Source organism: Thermobia domestica, chromosome 7 (assembly GCF_964235325.1).
Source record: "Thermobia domestica chromosome 7, izTheDome1.hap1.1, whole genome shotgun sequence".
Classification (NCBI taxonomy): Eukaryota; Metazoa; Arthropoda; class Insecta; order Zygentoma; family Lepismatidae; genus Thermobia; species Thermobia domestica.
In genome coordinates this window covers 275349415-275367491 of record NC_137460.1, presented here as the reverse complement: position 1 = coordinate 275367491, position 18077 = coordinate 275349415, and the positions used below count along the sequence as shown (strand labels likewise).

The window sequence follows — 18077 nt, the reverse complement described above, 5'->3', positions numbered from 1 at the left end:
TACCCGTTTTCTGCGGAAGAAAGAAGGGAGGGAGGGTTTATGGCCCTTTGCTTATTATTTTGTTATGGCCGTTCATTCACGGAATTTTAGGGTGAAGTGAGGCTAAGGAGGGAAGAATATAATGCTTGGAAGTACCTAGCACACTCTACCACACACACACAAATGTATATTTATTTCTATAGGCTACCAAATAAACCACAGATAGGAAATAGAAGGATGGTAGTATAATAGATTTCTCGTCGCACAGGAAAAGATGTACTTCTGATTGATTGTTCAGAGTTATTTGATTTTTATTTGAAGTTAATTATATAATGATTAATTAATTAAAATTAATTAATTAACTAATGACATTTTTCTTGCCGGGAAATTTTGCAAGCAATCGGGAAATTTGAGGGCTTTGAGCGGGAAATCTGTTGTTCTGAATCTGACATCAGTGATGCCAATTGAAGGGAAATTTCCCTTGGCGCAGGGAAATTTTGAGTAAATTTTGAAGAAAAGGGAAATTGCTTGCAACCTCTCAATATTGCAGGGAAATTTGAACCTCTCTTCAATCATTTATAGATTGAATGTATTTACGTATCTGATTAATCTCATTAAAATTCAGTATAAATTCAACATCCTATAATAATCCGTTGCAAATATTTCACATAAATTCTTACAAGTTATCTTCCTTTGCATTCGTTAATATTTATCAACATTACACATCAATCAACATATTCAGTTAAATTCGAAACATTACAACAATGCTTGTTTAAAATCTTTTATCAAAATTAATCTTCCCATTGTTGAATTAAATGCAATGCAATAAGATGAAATATTTCTCAATTAAATTATCACTCCAACTATTATAACAGTTTGGTTTTCCCAATCAGATGTTTTTCCCAACCAGAAAATTGATTGTGAAGAGGATTAATCGATGTAAGAGAAGAAAATCTGCGTGTCGTGAATGTAAATATGTATATGTGGGCGAATACTGGGTCATTAGTGTATGTGTGTTTGTGTAAGTTTACAAATTTTCTGGTGACTGTACGCACTGAATTATAAATTCTTAAATTTTCCGCATCTCTAAACTTTGTATTGTGCTTACGAACATTCCTCGTGTACAGCCAAAGACAGTAGCAGCTAGAGTTTTCTTTGTAACTGTTCGTATTCGTTTCAGTAAATATGGGAGTGCTTTTCTTATGTAAGTACATACCAAATATATACTTAATATTTTCTTTGTACCTAAGGTTACATTAATATTAAAATCTATCATGATATCTAGGATAAAAATTAAATTTACATATTTATTTTATATTTTTTTATGATTTATTTGGGTTGTCCGTCCTGACCGAGGTATTTATAGGGTTTTTCCTCAGTCACACCAGGCAAATGCAGAGATTGCACCTTTAACATAGGTCCTGGCCTACACCTTTCCATATCCTTTCCCCTCCTCTATAGCGACGCCTTAGATACCTAAACAATAAATCAAGTTCAAATTCTGCGTAAGCTCAAAGGAAAGCTGCCAGGTATCTGCTTGTGTGTGGTTATAAGATAGGTGTGAGGGGGTGAAAGCGAAAACGATTAAAAATACGTTTACTAAATACAGTACTTGAACGGTTTGGATGAAGGGAAATTTTGTCCGGGAAAGGGAAATTCTGAAGCTTGTGAAGGGAAAACGGCTCTGAAGGAATTGGCATCACTGGACAACACTGTAAGCAACTGCAGAAGAAGATTGGAAATATGAAGTTGCTTTGTGAACGTTCTTATAAATCATTTCATTAACACTGGCAACATAAAATATAAGGGGAGTGTAAGAACAGTGTTGAATCTTATTATATTTCAATTCACAATGGCTGATGAGGCGTCTGTTAAGTTGGAATTCATGTGCAAAGAAGAAATAGCTTATGACTTACCTCAGGAGGATCCATTCCAAGGGGAAGAGTGGACATTGGAACTGATGACAGACAACAAAGAGTTAATATTATCTACAACGGAAGGAGAGGAAACAATGGACAAGGATACAGCTATGTGTTCTTTGGATGTGAAACTAAACGTTGACAGGGTGAAATCAGAATTAGCAGTAGAAGATCCTGCATTTGAAAGTAATATACAAACGCCTAGAAAAATAGTGGTTCAGGAGACTTGCGCGTCGTATTCTAAAGACTCCCAACAATTAACAACAAAAAGTTTAAATTCAGTTCGGCCAGAAAGGTAATGTTAAATTTTACATGTACTAATTGGCTCAGATTGATAATACAGTTACATGCGTTCGGAAACTTTGTTGGTTAAAAGCAATGCTTCACGAGAAATTTTTTGGTATGGGAGATATCTCGAACGTAACTTAGTAACCTACAATTTGGAAATAGCATGACACACAAAGACTAGCTGTATACCAAATAAAAATAATAATAAGATCGATACCACTCATACAAATCTTATGTAGTTCATATCTTGATAAAATAATTTGTTTATTATTGATTACAAATTTCTCACTAATTGTTGCACATATATAAAATATGGGTGCTCGACGATATTGTTTTATTTATATAGAGACTTATGTAAAATAACAAATCGTGAGAATGGTAATTATCTTAAAATTTTCCAAATTTAAACGTGGATTGTATTATATTGAAAAAAAAAAACTATGGACGTTTGTGTTTTTATTTAGGATTTAGCTCAAATGGGTCGAGCCTCATTTTTTCCGGAGGGCTTCGAAAGACATAAGCAAAATACAAGATAAAGAATATTTTAACCAACAGTGGATTTTCATTAATTATAGAGGTCCATACATCAATCCATTTCATAGCTGCACTCATTTCTTTCAAAGAAATCGACTTTTTACATTCCCAGGAATCATTTCTGAAGTATGGACCTCCATTTCTCAATATAGGGTCACTTAGGGGCTTAGTGAACGTACATGATTTATGAATTATTGTAAAAAGAACGCTAACCAGCATGTGCTGGATGGCCGGTAAAAAGAAGTTTGCTATACAGATTAGGGATAGCGCAAAATTCTGTATTTAGGATAACTTATATGTCTTACGTGTTGAATGTGTTCTTGTACGTTCCTAAGTATTTTATAGGTAACATCCTGAAATGCTTTCTTTGCTTGTATATTTGTGTTCCAGAGTAACACAATATATTAGGGACGTAACTTCTTAATTATATGGATTCCTTCATTCCCAAACATTTTTCTAGTTCCGTGTTATGATTTGCCACATTGAATTTCGATACTTCATTTCGCTTACAGTGGTTACTCGCTACCGTAACAAGGGGATTCTTTGCACATGGAGCATTACTTTCCACAAGATATGAAAAGAGTTTCACAATCCTCTGTCGGTAAAACCATTAACTGTAAACACGAAGTTTCAACTACCCTGTACGATAGAGCATGTAACTGTATTTTGGCGTTTATGCTGGGGGTCAGCATCAGTTCTAATTACCGGGAGGGTTTGTTGTCGTACTGGTATGGAAAGCAGTGACTGTAAAGACCGCCAAATTTTAAAATAATTTCTGTCAATGTTAAGTCAGTTTCGTAGAATACTAGTGTGCATAATGGGACTGTGATGTAATTGTTCAAATTGAAATGTGAAACTTTTCGTAGGTGGGGTTATTTGCACAATATACAAAAAAGTATGTTGAATATACGTTCCTGTGCAATGTTTCTCCTTCAGTATCTAAACATTTTACTTTCTACAGAAAACTGCATGCATTTTATTAATATTGATATTAAAATGATGGTACCGGTATCAGTACTTACTTTGAATTATCGATATTTGTAAACAAAATTATGTATTTTCTGGTATCGATTCAGGAACCACATTCTAAAAGTTTAGCATATGTTCTACAAAAGTGCCAACCCACGAACAGAAAAATTGATCCTCGTGAACTGATTTGGTTTGCTTATTCCTTTTGTCCAAGGTTATCATTCGAACCGTAATCAGTGGAAGATTTACGGGGTTTGAAACTTTCACGCTGAAGCCCACCCAAAATAGCATGATTTTTTTTAAAGGAAAGTACTTAATTATACTCGAACAGTGACCTTAATCGGTTCAGTCACTTCCTTGAACTGTTTCTGCCTGAGTCACTTGTTGGAACTGTTCGTGCCTTTTGTGTGAGGTCTTTTTGAAAAATTGGCGGTAGTTCATATTTTTATCACTAGGTGTTTACAGTCATATGGTAGTTTGTTACTGTGACGTTACATGTTCTGTCTGATTGTATGTGTGGAATGGAGTGAGCGGGTAATTGAATTTTCGTTTCATGGCAAAGATCGAGGTAGCAAGTGCGATTGAGAAACCGTAAAATGAATTTAATACAAAGAATTGGAACTAGTCGTTTTTAAATAAGTTTGTATTACATTCGGATTTTATATCATACCGCTTTGCAGCACAGTATGGTTTAATTGAGTTAGAGAAAACCTGTCATGGTTGTGGTCGAAGGCTGAAGATATTTCCGACGTATGGTAAAAGTGGGCGTTCATTGGTTAGTCTTGTTTGTAATAATAGCAAGTGTACTCGCTTTAATAAATCGACGTATGTGCGGAAAGGAACATTTTTCAGTAATGTGAACTTGAGTATTGCGCATGTGTTTTCGCTGTCTTATTGTTTCGTGAATCATCAATTATGAGTTCATTACTCATGAGTGTTCTGGTATGGCGAAACGGTGAGTGCTTTCCATTTTTAATTGATATTATTTTTATTCTTGATTTGCTTTGGATTTGGGTATTTGGCAAAGTATTTGTTTTGCTGTTGGTGGTTCATTATCTTGGTGAGATGCAATTTATTTTTCCTTGTCATGCTGCACTGATTTATAATTAGTGATGAGTATTTTTTTTTTTTAATTTTTCCTTACGTTAGCTTTATAGTAATGGTTTGACTAAATATTGTTTTTTGGGATGCTTTTTTGGTACTTGATTGCGGGTTTGGGGGAGCGGTAGCCCCCATTTAGATACCAATATTGATAATCACCGCTTCACCTGGATTGATTAGGTATAGTATTTAGTAAAATTTTGGCCCTTGTACTTATAGCATAATTCTTAACATTCTACATTACTTTGACTCGGAGCGTAACTGTAATCGATTCGTCTGATCCGGTTCCGGGAGCAGTTTAGGAATGATTCGTAAACTGCTCCGGTAACCGGATCAGATGAATTGGATGCAGTTACTATTTGACTGAAAATAAAGAATTGCCTAAAAATATGTTGTTAGTGATTCCTACATGTATAAGCTGCAAGCCCACTTCCAAAGTCTAGTGATTTTTTTTAAAGAAACAGTCTTTTAGAATCACGGCCCTGTCAAACTACTTTTATGGATACGCCATTGTTCATAGTTTATTTTCTAAAAGAAATTCATTCCGGCGTGTAGGTAAATAGGAAATTTACCTAAATTTAAAACACACGAGGCTCCAGTGATAATAATTTCCTATCTAAGCGTTATTTTGGACCGGTGCAAAGTAGCCGCGAGTAGAGGCTGAAACGTCTTCTCGCAGTTTTACGTTTTTTATGATTTTAAAACGTTACACATTTCAATTTCAACGTTACGCTACTGCCTCAAAGTCCCATGGTAGTATTCTATGAAACTAATTTAACTTAGACGCAAATTCGTATAGATGATATCTTTCAAATTTTATAAGCCTTTACCGTGTCTGCTTTCAATACCTCTACAAGAAAAGACTCTCCCGGTAATTGGAACTGCAGTTAACCGCCTACATTATAGCCAAAATACAGTTACATGTTCTATTTTACGGTGGCAGTTGAAACTTCCTCTTTACTGCTCGTGGTATTCTCGACAAGAAACTATGAAACTCTCGAAATTTTGTGCAAAGTAACACCGTCTTATGGTACTTCAAAGTAGTTTTATGCAATACATCATAGTCTAGAATAGACAGTAGGTTATTTGGTTAACCTTAACTGGGGAAGAGGAAGTGCTAACAAGATGTTATTAATTTACTCTTTCTCTCTCTCTGTCATCACGTTAGGAGTATAAAGCTCGATTCGTATACTAATTTATAACAGTAAGTTAATGTACACATGTAACTAACATTATGGAGAAGGGTACTATAGATGTGTAAGACCCCAAAATATTTGGAAGAGTAGAGATGAGAAAATGATCAAATAGGGCCGCTATCAGTATGGAATCCATACTCTTCTGGCGCAGAAGGTATTGTTCATTGGTATTTATTTTGCTTCATTTTTATAATAATAGTTATTATTATAATTATGATAAGGAATTGCAAATGTACCTGGAATAGACATGAAAGGCGCAAGAATGTGTTTTTTTTATTCATTCTCATCACTTTCTTATTTCAAAATTCTTTGTATATCCAATTTTTCCTTAAGTTATGATATTTCGCCTGGCATCTGGTAAAATACACGTTTGTACAGTATTATAATAAGAATTTTCACCTAATACCGAGCAAAAATTGGTATTGTGTATCATTTCTTTAATATAGCATACAAAAGATATAACCGAAAAATATATATTAATAATCACAATCTAATGAGTAATCGAGGACAATACATAATGATTCCAATGATGTATAAAAATATTTATAACGATTTTTAAAACATCACCACTCGAAATCGAAAATGGCATCAATAATGACTACAGTTTGGAAACACGTAACAAATCAATAAAAAAAAGTAAGAAATTGTTTGTGATTCATATCTAGGCCCATTCGTTCTGTAAGATCCTTGAAAATTTTAAGTCATTTCACTTGTCTTTTAAATTGTGTGATTTCAAATTATAGACCGTATGGTGGAAAGCTGATCGAACGCCATTGATACATCCAAATTCAAAGCATATTACAAATAAAACGATTGGGCATATTTCTATAGTTCTTACCTAGGATATTCTTATCTTTTCCTAGATTGTAGAAAATAACTAATTATTTCACTCATCAGATAGCGATAACGTGATCTGAAGTGAAACTCTTTCACCTCAGTTCTTCAGAGGGCGTAAATGAAAGGTAAAATTTATAGTAGGTAAAGAATAGGAAAAATGGATAATTTTAGTTTCTGTTGTCTACGGACATACTTGTATCTTTTATATTGTATCATATAGCAACAAATGCCTTTCCCTCAGTTATTACGGATAAGACAACTTCAAATTATATCTTTTGAGTTGAAAAGCGGAAAAACTGTTGTTACCTACCACAAGTTTGATAATATTTCAAGAACAAGGATTGGAAATATTTTCCTAACTTGTTTCGTATTTGTACCTTTTACTTGCAACTATTCTCAAACAGCTTTACAGAACAAACCATTTATTTCTTTTCATTTTTAGTAGTTAAGTTTAACAAATTAAAAGTTTGTGCTTTCTACAATTTAGAAATTTGTAAAAATATCCCTAGCTGGAAACTACAAAGAAAGTTTCAATTCGTTCTATTTCAAGGGCTTTCCAATTCAAATTTTTGTTTGCGCTGCTCTGAGCGTATCGTAGAAGTATATATTTGGCATCTTGCTATTCCTTGTAGAAGAGGCAACTAACCCGCGAGTATTTTCTTTTAATGAAGAAGAAAGTATTAATGTCTGTACTGGCAAACAATGAAAGAAATTTTGATCGTAGCATTAAACTTGTTTCAAACTTGGTGATCAAAACGGCTACTACTCTGCGGATGGTATAATTTGAGATCATTTCATTTCTTTTAGGCGAGTGAAATGAATTGAAATCTTATTTGAAAATATAAAGGAATGTAAGAATATCTCAAGTACAAACCGTAAAAAAGTTTCCCGACCATTCTATTTGAAACACGTTTCGAACTTTAACAGCTATTGCCAGTTATTTTGCTTCTAACTGCAGAGATTGTAATTTGAGATCACGTCCTTCTTATTAGGTGAGCGAAATGAATTTTGTTACTCTGCTTTTAGATTTTAGACAGAAGTAAGAATGGCCATAGATACAAGTCCCGCAGGATTTTCTATTTTTTATTTAAGAAAAGCTTTGGCATAGAAGATTAAGAATAAATTTATCAATACAAAATAACTATGCAAAGTATGTTTTTTTTTTACAAAAAAGAATCTTAATATCTTTAAAAAATTGTGCCCGACGTCGGTTTCTTCTTCTTGGGTTTCCTTTAAAGGGGTATGGTCATTATAACTACAAATCGATTTCTAAGTAACGTTAGTTTCAATTTTTCCTATGGGGCAGTAGCATTTTGTCAGACAATTTTCTCGTTGTACCTTCGAAAACGGTATTTTATAAAGGATTTTCGTTCTTCTGTATAGAACTCTTGTAGGCTGACATCATCATTATTATTCAAAAATTATTTCAGAGCGATGTTAAGTCAAATTTCATTGTGGGTTAATGAAATGTACTCATAAAATGCCAATGAAGCGTTACTTATTTGTTTATAAATTAGCCCTGTACTGTCCAGATTAAGAATATTATCGTAAATACGATATTATTAAGTACATCCCGCCTTTCGAACAAAATTTCTTAGTAGCAAAGAAAACTACACCGTCTAAGCTGGATTTCATTCTTGAATGCAGGTTTCCATTAGGAAAGTATAGCAGCAGAGTTTTCGGAAATAAACATTCAAGAGAGAAAAGACGAACAATCTGCATACTATACCTCAGAACAAAAAATCTGACATCCACCTAATCTGGTGTTAGTTACAGAAGTAGCTGAATCGATTGAAATTAAATTTTACATGTCTGCAATTAGACAGACATGTTTCTCATTTAGAAAACTTTTTATCTTTTCTTATGTTAGTGTCACTAGAGTGAAGATCCTACGAGCAAGAGAACAGATTTAAAATTGAAGCTAAAAGTTGTAAGTGGATTATGCTTAGGAGGTGTCTTTACGCTATACAAGTGAGCAAGTGATCTACGACTTACGAGATGAAAATGGGGAATTTCCGCAGACTTCATAATACATAAATTTACCATGTGATATAAAATAAATGTGATTGTACAGAACTTAACCACGCATTGCCTGATGCACTCAAGTGATCACAATTTTGCTAGCATAGAAAGAATTGTAGAAAAACTACGTTTTCAATGGGATATTGTGAAATTAAGCTGTAAACTTCAAATCAACTTATAGACTTCTTTAGATGTTTTAACAAGTGCTACGTCAAAAACAGCAAAAAGGCTTATAGTATACGACGTAAAAAAAAAATATTTACTGCTATATGCAATATGCAATTTAAGTTTCTCCATGTTATTTTGCTCCCTATATTGTATATTAATTTCTATTTGTGTTTTTGAAGTGTTTAACTATTTTTTTTTACTTAAGTATACTAAACGCAATGTTAACTTGAGAGCCGCATCACAAGCGCATTAATACATGTCGGCGCGCGAACCTTTTCACAGGGAAGCCTTTGTATGTGTGTGTGTGTGTTTTGGTTTGGCTCTCAATCGCCAGGGTTTCAACTGGCGCTGTTCTGAGTTTCAGCTGATATGCGCGGAGCGATGATTTCTCGTCCTTTTCCTTCCGCTTACGAAAAATATGTTTCTTCGTCTATTTGTTTTAATAATTCATGAAGACACGACAATAGTAATAAATGAATTGGGAATTCGCACGTCATGTATTTGCAATCCTCACAATTAAAACCCGAGAGCATGAAAACTATTTTGCTTATTCATTTCAATTGATTAAGGTAAGAAAGGATAAGAAATGAAGTTATTCTCATATATCTACCTGGAAAAGGTCAATCATAAACAAAACATACGAGCAGCCACCCTCCCACACAATAAATTAAAAATACGATTTTTTTTTTCTAAAAGCACAGCAACTCTACATTGGCACTGAGTAAACCACAGCGAACCGGCAACAATCATATTAACAATTTCTTCAATAGTTTTGTCTGCATATTTTTCTCTTAGTCGAGCGTACAAATTGTTGGCAATTTACTTTGCTTGACTTTAAAGAGGTTTCCCTTCCTCGTGTTTGCGATAATACTGAGAAGATGATAATTCGGATTCATTCATATTTTCAACTTCGCGCTTAACACTCTTCATGGTTTCAGTTTCAGTACACCCACGTACCCACTCTAACGCACGGGCGAAGACGATATTTGGCAGCGCAGTGTTACTCTCTGCACAAGAATTGCAGAAGTTACATGTGAGTTCCGTTATTTCTTTTGTTTCATTTATCAGCAGGCAATGAAGTTTCTTACGGGGTAGTTACTCTATTTAATTTATATATCATATAAAAATATTAAGCCATTTCCTATCCATTGTGGAGGGTTTCTAACATTGACCAATTAAGTAATTTTACTTGTCCTCTGCTTTTGTTATAAGATTTTTCAAGTTTATAATCTTGCAACACTTGCAAGAGACTCGCATCTTAGCTGCCGGCTTTTCACTCCTTTCTTTCCTTCTCTCTTTCCGATTCTGAGTCGTGACGTCATTTTCATAACCCTTTACTAATAAATGTAGTATCATTTATTTTAAGTATTGTTTCTGTATTGACATTTTTATATACTTGAACTCAATTAGCTCTTTGAATTGATCTTCTAAGTAATGTTTTACTTGTGTGACGGGAGGAACTATGTAATGTGCGCGGAGTCGCCTGAATTGAAGGTGCGTATCTCGGCTATCAGGATAAGGTCGCGGCAAGTATAGTATATTCCTTTTTTATGTGGTTCAATATTTTTCTTTTGTAATTGTTAATATTTTCTACATATTGGTGCTTTTTTTTTAAAAAAAAAAATGTATGCACGTGATTAAGTGCTCGGAAAAGGCTGCAGAGCCTTAACTTTGCCAAGTAACAGAAGTCATAAATAAATAAAGAAATATTAAATTATATATTTCAAACCGTTCAGCTCCCTGTATTTTATAATGTGATGCATAACATATTTCTTCATTTTTTCGGTATTCAGTGTGTAGCATTTATCTTCGCACGCCCTTTTCACTTTTAACGTAAAAAAAAACAATAATGACTCGAGTGTGTGACTATGCTAATAACACTCGAAGGGTATTGTTTCCAAAAATCCTGTAATAGCAGGATTCCAAACCTAGTATATATATATATTTCGATTTCTGCGAATAGCATTAAAACAGGTTATGATAAATTCTATGTTGAGAGCACAAACATAAAAGCACTAGTAATAATCTAAAAGTAACGAAGGTGCTAATGGTTGTCCATATTAACTTAACTTGAAATTCTGGAATCATTATATCATGCATTTCAAATAAGTACATAAAGATTACAAGAAATTGAAAACTATGCTTCTCAAAAGTATATATTTTATTAGAATGTATCAGATGTAACTACGTAGCTACATATCAATATACGCAAATTTTACTATCTCAAGGTATAAGACTATATAAAAACGCAACTATAAATTGGTATACTTAATGAAACCACGTATCTTGTGTAAAATTTTAGATGCTGTTATATCGTCACTTTGTTTCTTCAATTCTTCAGCTGCAATTGCAAAAATCTCTTCTGATTTTTAAATTTTCTGACACAAAAAGTAATGATATATAAAAAATGTTAGTGACAACGGGCCTCTACTTTCACTTATAATAATGAAATGTTTATTCCACATAACACAATATAAGTTTTTTTGTATGTACCTCAGTTAACTCTGATATCGTATGTATCGTGACGGACATAAGTCTTTGACCAGGTAATGGCGAATGCTTTGAAACAAATGCAGACTATGAGAATTAAATCTGTCCTATATGTAATTTCGTGTGCAGAAAATACATACTTCTGGTTCATGATCGCAGTGGGTCATGGTGGTGGTGGGTCGCAGTAGGTCGCGTGCTGTTGACCGACGATCGACTGACCCACCGACTCAATGACTAACTCCAATTGTGGCACTTTTCAGAATATCCGTACAGATTTTGGAAAAGTTCCAAACGATATATAATGGTTACATTGTAGGCTAAGGTATTGCTAGTCTGTTGTTTCATTTTTGAATGCAATTACGATTCGCCATGACTTTTTCTACATACTGTTTTTGTGAAAAAACTTTAAAGCAATAGAAAATACAACTGTTTTTGATTCGGATTGGTTTGTGTTAACAGCATGGAAATGAAATCGCTTAATGTCCAACGATTATGTCTGTCAGGTTAAGGAAGACTATGACTGAAGCAAGTGAATTATGATGTACGAATTAGTGGAATGAGGAATTGGAAGTGTCCCGAGAAATCTCGCGAGCACTATGTTGCCCGTCTCAACCTTACTTGCCCTGGGAACGAATCAGGCACCCCACCAATCAGATTCTTAGTAGGAAGCGTCACACTTTCGATTCCCGATGGGAAAGCCTTTGAAATATAAAAAGCCCTCGATGTATCTGCGTTCGTGTCCCTGTCGTTCAAGGTTATTGAAATTACCTGTAAAACTAGAATAACCGAATATAATAGAGATAAGTTACAGAGATATTTCCGTCTTTAAAAAATTTAATCTTGAATTCTCTGGACAGCACTATTTTATCATGACCAAAATCAGTGATTCATGGTTAATAAAACATTGGAATCGTAAGCGTTTGGAATTTCGTATATAGACGAGTGAGTCTTGACTCTTACTTAAAAGAGCGGGTAGTGGCTTAAGCATTCGCTTCGTGTGTTAGGGGCCGCGGTTCGATGCTCCGAGGATATTCAGCAAAAAATTATAATTTAGAATTTTCATATTTCTGATGCATAATAAAATGAAGAAATGTCAATTCATCTCGTTCTTACAAGTTAGAGTTGAAACGACTTCCTTCAAAAAGTAATTACATGACTTCATAGTCTACAATCTCGATTTCTGCTGTCTGAAAATTTCACTTGTTTCGCAAACAATTCATTAATACAAACGGGTCATTCTTCAGGCCTAGTAAGTGTCATAAATTTGCCTGAAACGTTATTGTGTAATTGTTACTTAGTGTTCTTCCACTGTTACTAGAAATAATAATAGTGTTTTCGTTCGGCATTTACAACAAGTTCCATACATTCGTTGAAGAAAAATTGATTAATAATAACTATTCTTTTTTGTATATTTTGAGAATATATCAATTTAACGAATACATAGTCCAATGTCTTTTATTCAAATTAAAGGTGTTACTTCGAAAGGGTATTGTGATGAAGACAAATCCTACTTAGCTTCTTTTAAGGCATCCGAATTTTCCATTTTCACATTAGGGGCGCGGTAGTTCAGTGGTAGCGCGTTCACCTCCGGTGCTTAGGCTCCCTGGTTCGATCCCAGCTCGCGCCGTATGGACTTTGTGATGGACAAGCACCGTGTTCGTCGGTTTTCTCGGGGTTCTCCCGTTTCCTCCCACTTTCTTCATTCCACCCTTTCACTCATCTCTCATCATCTCCATCTCCTTTAGCCTAACCGGCATAATCGTGGGACGTAAAACTTAAAAATTTCATTTCATTTTATTTTTCGGTTTTCACATTATCCAGTAACAGGCCCCTTTTTCCTATCTTTTCTTTGCATAGTATCTCATAACTCAATTCATTTTTATATAAAGTCCAAAGAATTTATTTTCAATTTCGTAACTTCAGTATGTTTATTTGCATTGCAGTAGGACGTAATATTGAGGTCTCAAATATTCAGTAATAATAATAATAATAATAATAATAATAACAAATTTCGTATGAGGACACATTGTATTAAAGCCTGTTGAATCGCCCGTAGCGTAAGCCAGAAGTTACAAAATAGTCGGGATTGGAGAGAAGTGTCAGGACCAACAGGACATACCCTCTCCATATATTGCTACAACGAGCTAAATGTTATAACGGAAAGTTTCCCTACAACTAGCTAAATGTTATAACGGAAAGTTTCTTTACAACTAGTTAAATGTTATAATGGAATGCTTCAAGGCAAATTTCGCGAAGAAAGTAGGGTTTCTGAACTCTCAAGAGCCGTAAAAAAATTTGTTTTCAAGTAATGGTTATGCCGGCAAAGCTACAGAAGACGTCGATGATGAGAATGAAAGAAATGTTGGAATAAAGAAAGTGGGAGAAGGCAGAACACGGAGAAAACCTGTGAACACGTTTGTTCAGCACAATGCCCACTAGGCGGTAGCTGGGTGGAACAGGCTGTACCATTAAATTTACAACACTTTAGTAATAATAATAATAATGCAATTAAAAGTTTTAAAGTTGCCGTAAAATTTGGCAAAACCTACTTAAACGTAGGGGTATCGGGGAAGGGGTTCCGTACCTTCATGAGACACCTCTACAGCTACTCAAATTAAACGGAAGCTTTCTGCTAATATTTCGTGTGGAAAATATTCTACTGTACGTTTTCAGGAAAATAACTGTAATAAAAAGAACTGAATACAATTGAACACTAAAGCTTGTAATAAACTAACTTGTGGAGTTTGCAGATGTACTTATAAAAGATTTGCTACAAAAATATATAGACAGACCATAATTCAGTGAGCTCTGAAATACAAAGTAACAAAATAATGTATAAGATTCAGTCTACAAAGCAATTGTTGCTTAAAGAGTGGCATACACTATTTCGAGAATCGAGATAAGACGAGAAATGTGTACGACACTTTTCGTCTCGTCTCGATTCTCATTTCCAAAGCATGACGATAGTGTGAGTTAACCTTGTCCTGTCTAGCATTAAAATGTTATGTCTCATCCCGATTTTTTTTTTTTTGGTTTGTTTTAGAATCGAGATGATGAAATCGTCTTTTCATAGGCAACATTAAACAAAACCGAAATATTTTTCCCCCTAATATCACGTTTCTGCTTGTAATGGTATGACCTGAGCAATAATATGTTTTTAATTTTTACGCTTCGAGATAATTGTTTGTAGTATTAGTCCTGAAAATTGGATAGTTCGAGTGTTGAAAAAACGAGTATTCAAATATTTGAATGTAATAAAGCGTGTGTTATCGCCGATCAATCGCCATCAAAATTCCTAAAGTAAAACAAAAAAAAAAAAATGCTCGACGTGCACTCGATCGAAGAACTTCCAAATTACTGGTCAAGCGCCAAGGCCACTGAACCACGATCACTATGCTGTAAATGATTCGGCTTTAGTCTGGTTACGTTAACTTTCTCTGCCTCACCTTGGAAAGTTGTATGTTATTTTTTTTCTTCGTTTCAAAAAGCCTTTCTTGTTCCTCTTATGATGATGTAAGTGAATGATATTCGGTACACTTTATATTAATAAGTTGAGTAGTTGTTCTTAAACTTTTGGTTCGCAAGTTTGTTCTTTCTCCACCGGAAACTACAGATTAGACATTTAATTCTCATACTGTGCATTTGTTTCAAAGCAGCCGCCATTACCTGGTCAAAGACTTATGACCACCACGATATAAATGATTGTTCAATTTGATATAGTGAAACAAACTACAGCCTCCTATTTTGAGAATAGAGAGATATGGAGACATCTCTCTGGTACTCCACTTCATATTTCTACAATATTTCATGTAATGAAACAAATTAAGCTTAATTTTATCATGAAATATATCGCGTATGATTACATTTTTTTGTTGCTACTTAATCATTATTTCCATTCACATTCCTTATTTGTTGAATTTGTTACAGGCGCGATAACGTATTAGCTTTCCACGGTGAAGAAGATGCGTTTATTACATTAAAGAATGCCATTTCTCATTCTTATGAGGAATCTCATACTTCCCTGCAGTTTGGCAAAGGATTTCATCGATCACGTTTTTCAATACATATGCTGACACAGGAAAGTGAAAAGCGTCATACGTACCAAAAGAGTGATAAATGTTTTAGGCAAAATTACACTTTGTCTAGCGGTAAGGTAGTTCATACAGGTGAGAAATCCCACATCTGCGGAGTATGTGGAATGGAATTTAGTGGATGGTCATGTTTGGCTAGACACATGTCAGTCCACACAGGAGAAAAATGTTACACATGCCAAAAGTGTTGTAAGGAATTTAAATATCGGTCAAGTTTGGATGCGCACATGTTAATTCACACAGAAGGAAAACAACACACATGCCAGGAGTGTGGTAGGGGATTTAATCGACCTTCACGTTTGGCTACACACATGTTAATCCACACAGGAGAAAAAGCTCACACATGCCAAGAGTGTGGTAAGGCATTTAATCGACGTTCAACTTTGAATACACATGTTAATCCACACAGGAGAAAAACCTCACACGTGCAAAGAGTGTGGTAAGGGATTTAGTTTACGTTCACATTTGGTTAGGCACATGTCAGTCCACACAGTAGAAACATGTTACACATGCCAAGAGTGTAGTAAGGTATTTAAAAATCGTTCAAGTTTAGTTACACACATGTTATTCCACAGAGGAGAAAGAGCTCACATATGCCAACAGTGTGGTAAGGTATTTAGTCAACGTTCAACTTTAGCTACACACACGTTAATTCATACAGGAGTTAAAGATCACAGATGCCAAGAGTGTGGTAAAGCATTTAATGGACGTCCAAGTTTGGTTAAACACATGTTAATCCACACAGGAGAAAAGCCTTACACATGCCAGGAGTGTGGTAAGGCATTTAGTCAGCGTTCAAGTTTGCCTAGACACATGATGATCCACACAGGAGTAAAATCTCACATGTGCCAAGAGTGTGGTAAGGCATTTAGTCAACGTTCAACTTTAGCTACACACATGTTAATTCACACAGAAGTTAAAGATCACACATGCCAAGAGTGTGGTAAAGCATTTAATGGACGTCCAAGTTTGGTTAAACACATGTTAATCCACACAGAAGCAAAGCACCACACTTGCCAAGAGTGTGGTAAGGCATTTAAACAACGTTCAAGTTTGGCTAGACACATATTAATCCACACAGGAGAAAAATCTCACACGTGCAAAGATCCTGGAATAGAATTTATTTAGCGTTCATACGCCCTGAGCCACACAGGACAAAAACTTCACACGTGATAGATGTGGGAAAGGATATTGTCTACACTCAAACCTAGCAAGGAATTTCAATACCCAAGTGAAAAATTAAAGAGATGCAGAAACGTAGCATGGCATTTACTCATGGTTGACATATAACAAATTAAATATTAATCCACAAAGGACGAAAATCTCTCACGCGCGGAGAGTGTAGAAAGATTACTGGCAGTTCACGTGCAAATCGCACGTCAAAGCACACAGTTCAATAATCAAACACCAAGTGAAAAGTGTTCCATAGGATATAGTTTGGGATAAGCTTTGGCAAGACACACGCAGTCACAATTTGTTAAGTCAGTGTTTTGGAAGAAATGTTAAGTGCACGTTAAATACCCTGCTAAAAAGGCCTTATTGGGAATTAAATGTTAAAGGTAGCAGACCACATTAAACCTTTGAAATGTCCTACCTGCCCTTTGTAATGGAATGTGAGTTTTGGAAGACAAGTTGTCATGTCCGTATTTTGGGGGCATATGTTACGGGAAATTGGTTCCGCATCTACTCTACGAACGGCGCTCCTGCTTTGCCGCCACACGGATTGCTGCATAGTGAAAAGATGACTGATTCCCAGGAAGGTTCGAGTGACGATTTCACAAGCGAATGTTTATCTAAAGATAAGAACTCCAAATATACCCCTCTGAGACTTCTTATATGTAAGGGAGCTAGGGACACCGATAATGAGGGTGCACCCTCCTCGTCAGCTACAAGTGAAGATCCATCGTAGAAACATGTTCCATGTCTATTCCAACACTAAAACTTTCTGGACCATCTGCGTTTTGGCTTCATCTTGCTAGCCGATACATGGTTGCACAGTTTCGTTTTCACCGCATATATTTATATTTCCTGTTTCCAGGAAATTCTTTTATTCTCATTGACAGAAACTTTGTACAAACTGAAGATAAGAAGCGGTGAAAAAATCAAGTCCTTCCCTTCCAAATCAGTTAAACTAATCAGACAAACCTTAGGTTAAAATTGTATTAAGGTAGTATGTGTCTAAAAGTAACTCACTAATAATAGGGAACATGATTGCACTCCAGTTGTTGACGTCTTTGATTTCAAAGCGACATTAACGGCACTCTTATCCAAAGTGTTAATGACTTTATCGGAATTCGTCCTGTATGTTCGGAAAGAGGGTGTGTACCAAAAGTTCCTCACACAGTATATTCTATTCTTTCTCGCTCACAGTCGTTTCTGAAGCTCGGGATGATGATGTAAAGTGAATGTGCATGTGGGTTGTTAAAAATAAAGTTCATGCTTATGTTTCGTATTTATCACCTATTCTTTATTGTGTACTCGGA

At 35.0% G+C, this 18077-nt stretch overlaps 1 protein-coding gene across 1 annotated transcript; it reads left to right on the top strand.

Moving 5' to 3' along the window:
- Positions 1-1665: 1665 nt before the first annotated feature.
- Positions 1666-16294, top strand: LOC145690939 (uncharacterized). Its single transcript, XM_081766398.1, has 2 exons — positions 1666-2193; positions 15431-16294. The coding sequence occupies exons 1-2, from the start codon at positions 1832-1834 to the stop codon at positions 16035-16037; spliced, it is 969 nt and encodes a 322-aa protein (XP_081622524.1). The 5' UTR covers positions 1666-1831; the 3' UTR covers positions 16038-16294.
- Positions 16295-18077: the final 1783 nt, after the last annotated feature.

What these genes read in the sequence shown, in the direction of transcription:
- LOC145690939 (XM_081766398.1), top strand. Translation starts at nt 1,832, where the DNA reads ATGGCTGATGAGGCGTCTGTTAAGTTGGAATTCATGTGCAAAGAAGAA. An exon ending in AATTCAGTTCGGCCAGAAAG is followed by an intron (nt 2,194 to 15,430) that starts GTAATGTTAAAT and finishes AATTTGTTACAG; the next exon opens with GCGCGATAACGTATTAGCTT.